This window comes from Hippoglossus hippoglossus, chromosome 11, assembly GCF_009819705.1.
Source record: "Hippoglossus hippoglossus isolate fHipHip1 chromosome 11, fHipHip1.pri, whole genome shotgun sequence".
In the NCBI taxonomy this organism is placed as follows: domain Eukaryota; kingdom Metazoa; phylum Chordata; class Actinopteri; order Pleuronectiformes; family Pleuronectidae; genus Hippoglossus; species Hippoglossus hippoglossus.
Window position 1 is genome coordinate 2055460 of NC_047161.1, and position 14503 is coordinate 2069962.

Sequence of the window (14503 nt, forward strand, 5' to 3'; positions counted from 1 at the left end):
TCACTGACATCATTTACATTAGAGATGAATTTGTGTTTTGTGTTAGTAACAATGTGTGTTGGTTGTATTGGAGGAGGAGGTCACATTGATAACAGATCATTACTTAGTAATATCTCATGTCAGTGATGTTACTCACGGTCTTTATCAGACTAAATGATGTTGAACATTGTACCAACAAAGCAGGAAGCTGTTTGTGCTCAGCAGCTTCCTGTTACTATGGAAACAGCGCCATCTACTGACTACAATAACAAACCCAAACCTGAGTCGTCACCATATTTGTCAGTTTTCACAGTTTAGAGGAATAACTGAGGTGTTTGAGTCTCTGGGAGATGAATCATAAATAATTAAAACGATGTTAAAATATATATATTTACATAAATAACAGGCTTGATTCATATCAACGGACTGAACCTGTTATTTCTTCACAACTTTTTATAAACCAACATGAAACATGAGACACGTCATGAACAACTAAGTCTGAAATAATAAAGTTCATAATGTGCACAAGACAAGAAACTCTTTGTTTTATCGCTGAGTTTAAACGTGGCTTCGTTTTTCACTGTTTCCTGATTGATCGGAGTCTGTTGGACTCTTTCGCTTCAGAATCGCTGCGTCATTTCGTCCAGAACCAGCTCGGACCGTGTCGATCTTAATGGTTCTGACCAGAGTAAGAAGTCAAGTAACGGTCAGGATCCAAAGAAAGAAAAGTCCCTGTTCAGTTGATCTTTTCAGAAATAGAATATAATCTTTCCTTCTTACATGAGATCGATGACATTCACTAACATGAACTTTTAAATCATGTCTTTGAAACGTTATTAAACTTCTCAAATCTGCAACGAAGGAACCAAACATCGAACATTACAATAGACCTCAAATCATTTTAGTGTCTTTTAAAAACATGGAGCATTTTTCTTTTCACTTCAAATCGACCAAACACAATAAAATAAAGTAGAAACGTGGACTTTAACTCACGTGCCGTCGCGCTGTGTGCTCCTGCCAGGAGAAGCAGGGACAGTACAGTGAACATGGTGAGCGGTGGTGTATTCCTCTTTGCTGGGCTGAAGGTAGATGAGCTCTTTTCTCCACAGAGAGACGGACTGTGGAGAAAAGAGACGAAAACCAGGGGAGACGAGGACAAACTGTGAGGCGGGGACATCCTCTGAGCCAATGGGAATTTAGGATCAGCCTCTACGTCACTTAAAACTGGGTGAAACTCAGCCACTGAGGTTGTAGAAGGAAAAGTGAAAGTAACGAACTGCGTAGTGTTATAACTTCACACCCTGTATAGTCGAATAATATATTTTTAAGATAATTTATACGTAGTGCAACACATTTGTAAGATAATGTGTTTATTGTATTATTGTATTTTTAGGATATTGTACTTGTAGGATAATGTATTAGTCAGATATTGTACTTGTATGATAATGTATTTGTAGGATATTGTACTTGTAGGATAATGTATTTGAAGGATAATACATTTTTAAGATCATTTATACGTAGTGCAACACATTTGTAAGATAATCTGTTTATAGGATTATTGTACTTGTAGGATAATGTATTAGTCAGATATTGTACTTGTATGATAATGTACTTGTATGATAATATATATGTAGGATATTGTACTTGTAGGATAATGTATTTGAAGGATTATACATTTTTAAGATCATTTATACGTAGTGCAACACATTTGTAAGATAATCTGTTTATAGGATTATTGTACTTGTAGGATAATGTATTTGTACCAGTGCAGTTTCTGTCTACATCTTTCTACACATTTATTTTTCCAGATTCATACGAGGTCACCATGACCTTTACTTTTGACCTCTGAAATCTAACCAGTTCATCTCAAGTTGAAGAAATTCCCTCTCAGAGGTCAGAGGTCACATTCAAGAGGCCAAAAACATATTTTGTGAGTCCAGGTGAACTTCACCTTTGACCTTTGACCACCAAAACTAATCAGTTCGTCCAGAATTTGTACCAAATTTTAAGAAACTCCCTCAAGGAATCCCAGATATATCTCAAGTCATGAGTATGGGACGGACGGACAGACAACCTGAAAACAAGCCCCCCCACAGAGGCAAACAACTAACTAACACAGATGAGCCCCATTGTTAAGACAGACAATATAATAACACAAGATAGTGAACGTGAAGCCATATTTTACGTCTGTTTCACTCACAAGATAAATAATAAAACCAAAGCAGAAAGAGAACACAAGCATCAGATCAGACTCAGTTCTGTTGTGTTGCTGAAAACTGCTCAGACAAGAGAAATTTAACACTTCTGTTGATGTTTGAACAGCTGATGTCGTGTTTCATTTCTGTTTCACTCTCGACTTTCTGTTCACCAAGCACTTTATAAAATGTCGCATCATTCGTGTTCCACTGAATCGATGTTTGACTCTGAGGCTTGGTTGACGAAGGCTCATCCCACACTCGACCATAAGAGTTCACCGAGACAGTTAAACAAATATACTGTGAGGTAGTGATGTCCACTCATTGAGAACCTGGGCTCTGTCCCACTTTAAAGGTCCCAACACACACCTGAGGGGTCGTGTGTGAGAGGATTAAAGAAACAACAAAGTTCTCCTGCTCATTTCAAATGTTTCTCTTCTCCAATCATTTCTTTTAGAGGAATATTGGATCATTACACCAGATTGAGCCTTGAACAGGTGTTTAAGTGAAATAATGTAAGTTTAAAGAGACGACTTATCTTAAGTGGCCCAAACCAGACTTGATGTGTTGTTTTATATATACAGTATATTATATTATACTTTGGTTTTGGATAAGGTTTTACTGAAGGTTTAGTTTAAAGGTAGGACTGAAGGTTTGAGTACGTCTCCAGAAAATCAATGTAAGTCCATATAATGTCCTCTGAAATCATGGAGGAGGACAGTGTTTATATGTGTGTGTGTTTGGGTTAGATCTCTTGTTCAGTTCTCAGTTACAGTGCCACAGCGCCCCCACCAGGCACAAACAGCACATCCCTGTTTCTGGTAAATCACATGACTGTTCGCTGTTCTTTGGTTATATGACACTGAGTCTTGATGCTTGATCTGAGGCCGGATCACACTGATGGTTTCATTTGTCTCTTTCAGGACACTGAGGCTTCTTGTCCTCCTCGTTTGTCCACATTCCTCTGGTGTCCAACAGAATACCTCCTGCACAAACACAATCACAGGTAAACAGTGATCAAACTTTGACATGTAACACGCACACACACACACACACACACACACACACACACACACACACACACAAAATACAGATAAAGTGTGGACATTCACTTAAAAATGACAAAACACTGCATCGTATAAAGGAAAATATATGATGCAATAATCTCATACAGAATATTTGCATGTTAAAAGTATATGTAAACATGGGCTGTGAACTTTTTGATGCAGCAATGGTGACTCATTACATCCAGATAAGACCAAAAGCTTATTCAAGACCAACTCGTGTTTGTGTTTCTCGTGTCCTTGTGTGACCTCTGTCCAGATTCTCCTCCGGAAAACCTGCAGAGAATTCATAATAATAATGATAATATTGTTTTTAAAGGGGGGACATCAAAAGAAAACCTAAATACACATTTATTAGTAGTAATAAAGTAATTTATACATAAATTCGTATTTAGATTAATTAATGAATCTAATCCATTTAGAACAAACAGACAGTTAAACTAAACATGTGCTTGGAATAGAATATTTTTTGCTGACAACATCTAGTGGGGTTGATTTTTTCGTTTCGGTTTCTCCTCAGTTTTATTACTTCAGGGAGGTTGTTTTCGTCTGCATTTGTTTGTTTGTTTGTGTGTTTGCAAGATTAGACAAAAACTTAACATGAAACTTTGTGGAGGGGTGGGACCATTCTTGTGCACCACATTGTGCAAATAAAACAGTGCACAATTTGTACATTGTATAAAAATAAAAATAAATGCTTCATGTACATTCATGACTAAAATATATGGAACATTATTATGATAACTATTGTGACCGGTACTTTAAAAAAACAAGGGGACCCTAAACCAGTATTATGAGACAATGTGACTTCCGTTGTCCTTTTCAGAATAAAACGGCGTAGTGAACGTACACCATCTTGTACAGTTTTGTACAGAATTAGATTAAAACCTGAACTCAGAATATACTTGTATCATTATAGAAAGGCTTTTCTATATATATAATTACTAATTAAATGTGAGTTGAGATTTAAACTATTTTCGTTGTATCTTAGATTAATCTATAGCTTTATACACGTCTTTGAATTTTACAGCCTTAAGTCTAAATTTGATGTAATCATTAATGAAATTAGATTCTAATCTTTTCATGCAATCATTTAATTTTGTCAAAGCTGTTTTTTAAACAGATAAAAAAAACATATCTAAATTTATCAACGGTTCTTAATGGTCTGAAATCATCCAATGGGTGTCGACATTACTCAGCCTCAACCAATCAGAGGAGACGATGCTGGGCGGACTTTAGCGGGTACATTTTCGACCTGGAATCTCCAGCGAAGTTGACCGAGCGTTGTTTTTGTTTTTTAAACTCAAAGTCTGCGGGATTCAAATCACGATATTCTCGAGTCTCCCGCTTCGTTGGTTTTATTCGTTATGTGAATTCACAGAAAACGCAGCATGTGGACTTTTCTTCCGGTTCGTTATTTCCTCACTTAGCAAAGTCCCAGCGCGATGCTAACGCTAGCTAACCGCTGTGAGCCAGTGTTGTGACGATGCGTCGGGAAGGAGCTTTTTCCTCCTTTGTCGTCCCGTCAAACTCAAGCCCGTGAACAAGAGGTCCGTGTGTGTGTGAGTATGTCTCCGCCCGTGTCAGGGAGCACATCCCTCCATCTTTGTCCTGCTCCGTCCTGTCACCGAGCTCGACCCCTTCACTGTGTGTTGCCCGTGTTCGTGCACACCGTCGTGGGGCTCGGGAGGAACCAGAGCGTCGTGGCTCTGTGTTTCTGTGTGAGGCTGCTGTGGTGATGACTGTCCTGATGCACATTTGGCCTGTAAACGGACACAATAGGGACAGTGTCCACCACCATGGTGTCTTTAAATGTGCTGGTTGTTTCTGGTCAGGAGCTCAAACCCCCTCAAATAGTCCCCGAGCTTCCACAGGAGACAAAGAATACCCACAAGTCTTCAGCTCGTGGAAGCTTGAGCCAGAGCATCTTGGGTAATTGTGTCTGAGAAACATCTCCAAATGATTAACAAGTCAAGATAAATGTTGTAGTTCACTGTCAGTTTATTTAAAACATTTCTAAACCACTACAGGGAAAGTTGTATCTAATGTACATACATTAGATACAACTTTCATATTTATAATTTGTTTAATTTGAATTCTATTGCCTTTTATTATGTTTTATTCTTTTGTCTACCTCGTTCTGACCTGCGTGATGTCATAGTCATGCTTTACAAGAGGACTGTGCAACAAATCGTTTTCTCTTCTGCTACAACGCTACTTCCTGATTTAACTCATTTCTGACAATTTTAGTCTATTCTTTTTTTTTTATTATGACTTGTGTCTTTTGTTAAACGAGAAACCTGTTCTGTTCAAAACATTTATGCATTTCTCATATTGCAGGAAAAACGACCATCTTGGTATCGGTTCCAGAATGTATTGTCTGGGGAAACTGCTTAACAAATCTTTAAAGTTCAGACCTGCTATTACGATTATTTCCATCAACAGATAAGCTTCTATTAATCACCTTGTTTTTGTTCGATTTTTACCATCATGCATGACAGAAAAACATCCAATCTTCATATTTAAGAATCTGAAACAAACAAACAAAAAACTATCTCACAATGTAAAGTGAAAAACATTCCTGGATCTGTCCACAATCCCATTCCGCACCCAAAATGTAACGAGTTCTTGCCTGGCCCAGAACACATCCTTCCACCAAGTCTAATTTATAATCCATCAAGTAGTTTTTTTGTGATCTTGCTCAAAATCATACAAGTAACCAGACAATGGTGAAAAAACATCTTTGACACCAGGAACAAGTATTTGATTATGATAATAGTTGCTGATTAATCTTGACTAATAGGTCAATAGACTTATTGTTGCTGCTTTGTTTAGTTTTATTGAAATGCGAGTGCTGAAAAAGTAATTTTGTTCTTTGTGTGTTACTGTTATTAGTCTATCATCACAGAAGCTGTCATATTTCCTGTCTGATCTAAATGTTCCAGCTGTCTGTTGATTATACGACATCCTGCAGTATCGGTTTCCTTGATCAACATTCTCCTGTTTGTATTTCCTGAAAGCAGAAATAACGAGTGTTTTGGATGGCGGTGGCTCCCGCCTCGATGGCGGATAAGATCATAGTCCTTGACGATGATGAAGAGGAGAGTGCTCAACCCTCCTTTGCTGCTTCCACCTTGTCCACGGAGCATCAAGCTAAACATGTCTCGCCACTCAAAGCTCAGCAGCCGCTCCCCACCCACATTACCCAGTCACCCTTTGCCACCGCGAAGAAGCAGAGCCATGTCCTGCACGCAGAGAATGAGAGATTGTTCACTGAGGTGAGCTCTTATTAAAGGACACAAACTGATTCAAGTACTCACTGTCTTTTGTTACTTTTCTACAATCCAACTCGAGCACTCAATCGAAGATGAATGCTTAAATAACAGTGGTGTTGGTTTTTTCATTTCTTTTTGGTTGATGTCAGTAACATTGCATGAATAGAAATTAATATAAATGTACAGTAACACTAAAGATGTTTCAGACATGTACATATGAAGAACACAGCAGGAGGTTGTCAGAGTCGGGCGCGTTCACAACAGGAAAACAATCAAATGTCATTGTCTTTCCAAGTTGACGTCTTCGTCAACATCTTCTACCTGCACGACGTCTTTCTTTCCTCCTGAGATATTTTTATTGTTCCACTTTCCCGTCTGTCATGTGTTACCAATGTCATCAACATGCCCACTATCGTGCTCTTTTCATCTGTCTGTTTTCTTTTCTGCTTCCCTCCAGTTTGTGGAGCACTGCTCGACTCTCACCCAGGACTGTCCCGAGGTCTTGAGCTTCCTACAAACCAAGCACGCCAAAGCCCCCCCTGACTTTCTGTCATCCGTGGAGTTCAGGAACACGTTGGGGAGATGTTTGACTCGCGCTCAGGCCAACCGCTCTAAGACCTTTGTCTACATCAATGAACTGTGCACCGTACTCAGGCAGCATACTGCCAAGAAGAGGCAGATGCTCACCAAGGTTGAGCCTGGGTCTTCTACCTCAACGTCAAGTTCTCTCCAGTCTACCTCTGTTATGCTTAAAGGTAAAGACATGACTAACGTTAAGCTGGAGGAGGTTGGTGGGAAACCCTCAGCGGAAGATGAGCAACCTTCCACCTCAGGGCTGCAGGAGGACAACAAAGTGGAGGAACAAGAAACGGAGAAAAAGGCAAAGAGGGCCTCCAGGAAACAAGTGAGTATAGCCTAGTTTTGGTCTTGGCTTATAATGACCTGTAAATCATTCAGCTGATGATTATTGTAATTAATAGTGATATTTGTTTGTTGTTTGAAATGAAGACCAGAGAATTAAATCAGTGGAGAGTGAAGGAGAATAACAATATGAACGATAAAAGCAGATAAAACGTTATTAATAACATTAATCAATAAATATGCATTGATAAGTCAGTGAGTAAAACTGTAATCAGGCAGATATATAGGAAAAGTTGAAATGATTTCATTCACTTTATTCACCCCAGATTTTTAAAACTAAAATCAGATCAGCAGTTTTTCTAAACGTCTCAGTCTTGGGCACTTAAGTAGTGTGGTCAGCAGACATAAACGTAGCATCAGTGATTTATTTAAAAACAACAGTATATTATATATAATGGTAGGTAGTGGATGCAGCCTGTGTAGAGAAACACATCTGACTCTGTGTGTCTGTTCTTAATTCCTGTCAGATAGCGTACCTGGAGAACCTGCTGAAGGTGTACAACGACGAGATCAGCCGCCTGCAGCAGGCCGAACTGAGTTTAGACGACCTTGGAGCCGAGGACTCCTTATACATCCAGGAGCACAAGCTGAAACGCAAGGTTAGGTTGGGGGTTTGATGGAGACTCTACTCCACATGCTTCAGTTACAAATTAAAGCGATACGAGTACACCAGGTTTGGCGACTGCTTATCAGATGTCTTGTTCTTTGTCGTCTTCTTCTCCAGATGATGAAAATCTATGAAAAGCTGTGTGAACTAAAGGGCTGCAACACGCTAACGGGCCGAGTCATTGAGCAGAGGATCCCTTACAATAGCACTCGTTATCCTGAGATCAACAAAAGGGTAAGATGGCATTTTGTTGCTTAAAACCATTTTATAAGTGTAAAATAAGCGAAAAGGGCCGAGGGTCCTGACACCATCAGCTCTAGGCTCCTTAAGTCCTGCGCAGACCAGCTGTGCAGGATTGTGGAGCACGTGCTCAGTGCAAACCAGACTGTACCACAGCTGTAGAAAACATCACCTTCATATGGAACTACTGTATTTAATGTGGGTGACCGACATGCTCCTAATATCCTACGTTCCTCCCTTCAGATCGAGCGTTACATTAACAGTCAGGAGGCCCAGAGGAACCCTCCGGATTACCAAGACATCCTCCAGCAGGTGTTACGTGCCAACGAACGTTACAAGCTGTGCCTGAGCCGAAAAGTTCTGAACCACATTGCCCTCGACGCCTTCAGAGAGACCGGGAGCCGCATACAGGAGAGACGTCACCTGGACCTGGTCTACAACTTCGGCTCGCATCTCACCGACAACTACAAACCTGGTAAGGCTCCTGTATCTCAGAGTACCTTTTAATCAAATTAATTGAATTCAAATTAACATTTAAGTGTTTTTTTTAATGTTTCATTCCTTCTCTTTTCTTTCTTTTGTTGTTATCTAACTCTAATTTATTGACCTTTTTTTTTTTTCTCATACCTGCCCCTCTGGTCCTTCTGCTGTTCGCTTGTTCTTGTCTCTCTTCTCTTTTCTCCATCACCCTCCGAAGCCTTAGACCCGGCTCTTTCGAACCCCTCACTGCAGAAAAAGCTGCGATCCAACAGAGAAGTGGCGCTCTCCAGCCTGGACGAGGTTATCACCAAGTACGCCGTCAAACAAGACGACACAGAGGAGCAGGAGAGGAACAGACGACAGGAGAAAGAGGTTTGGCTTTATCACGAAAATAGTGTGTTGGACTTGTTCGCCCAGTTAATATTTACATCATGAGGGAGTGCGACTTGTTTCTGTTGGCTGCTCCAATGCACCTGTTTTTTTTCACAGTTTAAATGAAACACATTAATTTCTGTGAGGAAAGAGGAACGGAGCCCGTTAACTTTGAGGTGCACCATCTCTCCCTCTGTACGCTCTCTTCCCCTGGTCCCAGACTTGTAATGGTGACGACTACGTCTGTTTTTGCCTTTTATTATTTATTAATTATATTATAAACTCAAATAGAAGTTGTTTTTTTAAATGGGTTCAAGTTAACTTCAATAGAAATGAAATAAAATTACATTTCTTGTCAATACAATTAAGTAAAACTAAAAAACTGATTAACATCAGGGTGCAACATTTTGACCGTCAGTAAAAAGTCTTAAAGTAGTAAACATGCAATATAGACCTGTACTATATACAATTTTTCCTCCTTCCCATACCTCTACTCATCATCCGGTCCTGTTTGACTCTCCTCTCACACATCTTGTTTTCAGGACAACTCAGAAAAGGGAGGAGAAAGTAAAGAGGCGAACGGAGTGGCAGAGGAGGAGGAAGAACCGGAGGAGGAGGATGAAGAAGAAGAAGACGACTCATCAGACCCAGACATAGAGAAGGAGATCCAGGCCAGCACTCAGCAGGATGGACCTGGTTAGAGTGAACATGTTCATTCACATTTCTTTTTAAAAAAAAATTTCAAAAGATTTGAGGGGAGATTTGAGTTCATCATATTATCTTCTCCAGGATTTATCATTTCTCTGTTACACATTTCAAATCTTCACAACGTAGGGGAATTATTGGCCGTACTACTGACGAGGCATTTCCACAGACTTTAGACTTTTAAACTTTGCAGAACATTTCTCATTAACACCAGAAGAAAGAAACACTGATAAAGCATCATATGTCTCCTTTACAGTTTGATGATAAAATGACTGTTAGCAGAACAAGATGGCGGGGACAGGGAGTAACAATTGCATTGCTTAACTTTTCTTATATCAATAGACGATGATGAGAATGAGGACGACAACAGCAATGAGGCGGAGCAAGCAGGAGATGACGCCCAGAAGGAGGATCAGACAGACGAGCTGTCGAGAAGCGTTAAAGATGAGGGAGAAGAGCCAGTCACAAGTGGACTCAGTCCTCTATCGGATGACAGCAAATCCCAGATCTCCCTGTCTGATATCCCCTCACCTAGAGACAGCCCGAGCCAATCAGAGCCCATGCAGACTGATGAGCAGCAGCCATTGTCTAATGGTAAACTTGCAGGACTAGAGGAGCGTGTGGATTCCTCCAATCATGTCTCGGACGTGCTGGTAAGCACCAGTAAAGTCCCTGCAGACATCTCCCTGGTAGCAGCCAATGGGGAATCTTCGCCCCCGTCACCAGCAGTGATCTCAGAAAAATCGAACACGATGACCTCCAACGGGACGTCGCCACCACCCAGCCCCCGAGCTACGAGGAGTCAGAAGAGGAAGAGGGAGGAAGTAACATCAGAGAACTCCATAAATACAAAGCACATAATCGTCCAGGACAGGTACTGTCATGTATTACACATTGTGATATTTGCAGCAGTGATACAAGTCAACACTCACTTATTTCTCAAAGTAAATGTAAATCTATTGTTGCACAGTTTGTTTGTAGGTTAGATTTTTGTAGCTTTTGATTGGGGGGTTGGTTTGAAACATTTTCAACAAAAGAAATGTGAAACTTAGGGATTCTTATATTGTAGAAACTGTTAAAATGGGACTTGCAGAATATTACAAGAAAATAAATCAACATGGTCATGCAAAAGTAAAAAAGTCTCCATCGCCCTCTGGTGTTTGGCTGCAGTATAGGTCATAAACCCCACCTCTTTTTTAGCAGATGGGACATGGACTGAAAATGTCAAAGTAGATGTCAGATAAATCTTTTTTCCAAAGATGGTGTCTGTCAATTTAGGTAGTTCTCATATATGGTGAAACATCATGTTTGACAGCTGAGACTGACTCAAGGGTGGTCGAGCGCATGTAGTGACGGGGACCTCGCTTCAGCGACTCCATCCCCGATCACTACTGGACAGATTGTGCCTTCAAATGACGTTATATCGGCGCAAGATGGCGATGTTCGTAGTCGTGATATTTTAACTTCACCTCTGGGTAGTGGGAGGAAGTGGAGATGCGTCGTCCATCTTAATTTACAGTCTATAGTTTACATGTTTCCCGGGGATGGAAGGCACATCACAAGGAGCCTCGGAAATGGGACAGTCTTGTCCGTGTGTGACGTAATCTGTCTTCACATGCAGCCTCTGAAGGATGTAGCCCCTGAATTCAGACACAGCTATTGTACAAACTGAAATACACGATTTTACACACTGCAATCGTTAATTATATATAATAAATTCAGGATGTTTTTTAGACTTTCTCAGTCACCAAAATCAACAATTTAACAAACTGATTTTTACCTGCACAGTAAACTTTCTACATCCTTCCCTCCTCCTCTCAGTGAGGTAGACATCCCTCTGGATATGGGTGTTTTTAGTTGCAATTCTCCACCTGCCATCCGAGCAGACACTCCACCCCAGGACCTTGTCAGCAGCTCCCAGCCGACGCCGCCTCCCAAGAAAAACAAGGTATATCCTCATGTGATAAATACTGCACTAGTGTCCTGGTTAACCTAAACAACTGTACTCCTGTGATTTGGTCTGTGAGAGGTGCTAGATTGAATAAACTAGAAATGTTTGTGTTTCCAGGTCAACGTGGCGACCCAGTGTGACCCAGATGAGATCATTGTCCTGTCCGACTCAGAATGACCTTTCACCTTTGACCCCTCACTTGTACTGCAGAGATTCTTCCACCTCTGGCTCGATCCTGGGAGCCATCTCCTGAAAGCTCCCGTTTCCAAGGATTCCGAATTGTTGAGAAAAGTGCTGATATAAATCCAAACAGTCAAGAAAACAACGGAAGACAGGGAAAACTGAATTTAGTACCTTGTGTCAACAGATTACCAAACAAAAGCCAAGGCACGTTTTTTGTAAACAACTTTAATAAAATAATTGTGAGCTAACATTTACAGGAAAGAGCGTGAACAGGATGTTTTTTTTGTGAGGGGGGGGACAAAGTCCTGGGAGGCCTCATCTTCTGACACGCAGAGAAACGCCGGCTGAGGTCGACCTCGGCTGTTTTATCTCACTTTTGGTTTTCTACAGACACTTCGTCTGAATCGTTTAGCAGATTTAAGCTGTTTCCTGCCCGTCAGCGCGACACTACTGACACTCCTGTTGTTCCGTTTGGCAGCATCACTGAAATTATTGTTATTGACATGAACCCTGAACTTTACGGAGTGTTCATTAGGTAAGAATCCAGTGCCTGAAAACATGAACTGTACAGTCAGACATGCGGCCGGAACGCGGAGTTTTTGTTTTCACAGACACTCGACTGGCGGCGGCGGCGGCAGCTCCCTGCCGGTTTGTTTACATTTTTATATTTCAGTGGCGTCTTCATAAAGCAGAGGGAAGTGCGGGTCTGTATAAGAGGAAATGATTTGACTTGCTGTTGATATTGATGTGTTTTGAGTGAGTGAGCTGTGTGGTGGTTTGCACTCTGATGTTGGCAGAAGTGATGATGAGAGATCATTTTTTTTATGTCTCCCCTTCAAACATATCTCTATTTTTTGGGTTTAATATTAAGTTACCTTCTTGATTCAGACCTGTGGCTGCTGCAGCCTCACTGAATCGTTTCCTAGTCAAAGTGAATAATTTATATTTTTGTTACTGTGAACAAATCCCACAAAAAGACCAAAACTATTCATGAATTATGACTGAACTTTGTATCTGAAGTCTGATTAATCTCTGTGCTATAGAGCCATTATTGTCCAAAAACATACACATAACACACATTTTGACTCAGTCTGACACAAACCGTCCTGATGCCAGATATGCACATTCATCCGCCACTGAAAATAGTCCCCAACAAATGCATAGTTTACCCCTTTTTAAGTAATGTTTGCTGAAGGTGACTTTTTTCTTGTTTTGAAATTTTAAATTATCAATTTGTGACCCATTTTTTAATGTTTACCTTCAGTAGGAACTAGAATGTAAATCAGCAGAGCACAAACCTCCGCCGAGGTCCAACAGTTCCCTTTATGAAACCACATTTAAATTTACTAGATCCAGATTTTTATTTGGATCTGCACCAAGTCTTTTATTTTTTCTTCCTATTCTTTGGGAAATCAATCAATCTTGGTCCATGTAACATCCTTCTATCATGTTTGGTGGAATCAGTTTTGTAGTTTTTGTGTAATCCTGCTGACAATCCAAGCAACCAACAAACAGACGGGCGAAAACATCCTCTTTAGCGGAGGAAACCAGTGGGTTTGGAGCCGAGAGACACGAGAGACGGACAAATACATCGTTGCTTTTGGTCTTTTCGTGGCGTTTGTTGACAATAAACAAAATGCTGAATATTTTCAGGCTCAACGTTAAAAACGTTTGTTTCATGACGACCGTTGCGTGTCGTCATGAAACTGACCTTCATCCAGAAAACGAAATTCCTTCATTCCTTCATGTGTTTTGTCTCAATCTAAACTGGAGATAAACGAATTTAAACGTACTTGTTACAAAAAAGTGAGTTCTCAACAAAGAATTTTCATAAATAGTATAAGAATGAAATCCAGCTTGACTAAAACATCCAACCAGTGAAGTTGAGATTTCTACATCCCTGTTATATCTAGAGTAAAGTTGTTTTTCATGTTGGACAGTGTTGCCCTTAATGATCTGCAACTATAATAGATACAATTTTTTGTGGCCAAAGTGCAGATCTGTAGCTGCTCCTTCTGTAAAAGATGGACAGTGTTGAATTCCACTTTTATTAAATTTTGCCACATGTGAAATATTTTTGGGGAAATGCTTTTTTCTAAGTTTCCAGATTGTAGCCCAGGAATGTAGTTATCGTAACTACGACCCATCAGGCCTCATTTATGCAGAGGAGCGATCATCATTCACTGTGAAGTATTTTTTCTTTTAAATTTTTGATAAAAATAAATGATACATTTTGTTATATACAGACTCTGTGTTGCTGATTTGGGGTTTTACTTGTTCCTGAACTAAATATATCGGATATTGAGGAGACTGAACGTAGATTTTAATGTTTTTTGGTTAATGTGATTTTAGAAATGATCTCTCAGCTTGGACATATTCAGGTGTTTCAACCACCGACTGTAAATAAAGATGGACAACGCGTCTCCACTTCCTCCCACTGTCCAGAAATGAAGCCAAAATATGTCGGATACGAATCTTGTGCTTTTGACGACATTTGGAGCCCGGGCTTGTGCAGCAGCGATCGTGGTGTG

General features: G+C 40.3%; 3 protein-coding genes and 1 long non-coding RNA gene across 9 annotated transcripts in view; 2 read left to right on the plus strand and 2 right to left on the minus strand.

Annotated features, from left to right (window-relative positions):
* The window catches only part of LOC117770977 (H-2 class I histocompatibility antigen, Q9 alpha chain-like), an 11964-nt gene extending 10845 nt beyond the window's left edge, over positions 1-1119 (minus strand). Inside the window, exon 1 of the mRNA XM_034600945.1 lies at positions 973-1119. Within this exon, the coding sequence (XP_034456836.1) occupies positions 973-1027 (55 nt within the window). The 5' untranslated portion in view covers positions 1028-1119. The remainder of the gene's footprint in view (positions 1-972) is intronic.
* Positions 1-4135, minus strand: part of LOC117771023 — an 18871-nt gene extending 14736 nt beyond the window's left edge. Inside the window, exon 1 of the long non-coding RNA XR_004615485.1 lies at positions 3912-4135. This is a non-coding gene — a long non-coding RNA (uncharacterized LOC117771023). The remainder of the gene's footprint in view (positions 1-3911) is intronic.
* daxx (death-domain associated protein) overlaps positions 1-13640 on the plus strand; it is a 26825-nt gene extending 13185 nt beyond the window's left edge. The window contains exons 1-11 of one of the 6 annotated variants that reach the window (XM_034600845.1): positions 4455-4802; positions 6262-6516; positions 6971-7417; positions 7902-8033; positions 8159-8275; positions 8525-8756; positions 8979-9133; positions 9676-9829; positions 10181-10712; positions 11660-11786; positions 11907-12052. In XM_034600845.1, coding sequence (XP_034456736.1) covers positions 6280-6516; positions 6971-7417; positions 7902-8033; positions 8159-8275; positions 8525-8756; positions 8979-9133; positions 9676-9829; positions 10181-10712; positions 11660-11786; positions 11907-11966 — 2193 coding nt within the window. In that variant the 5' untranslated portion in view covers positions 4455-4802; positions 6262-6279 and the 3' untranslated portion in view covers positions 11967-12052. Of the gene's footprint in view, positions 1-4454; positions 4803-6232; positions 6517-6970; positions 7418-7901; positions 8034-8158; positions 8276-8524; positions 8757-8978; positions 9135-9675; positions 9830-10180; positions 10713-11659; positions 11787-11906 lie in introns of those variants that run through there. The other 5 variants (XM_034600848.1, XM_034600849.1, XM_034600846.1 and 2 more) reach the window with 5 other exon arrangements.
* Positions 1-14503, plus strand: part of LOC117770959 (tapasin-like) — a 1175540-nt gene that overhangs the window by 44197 nt on the left and 1116840 nt on the right. The window lies entirely within an intron of this gene.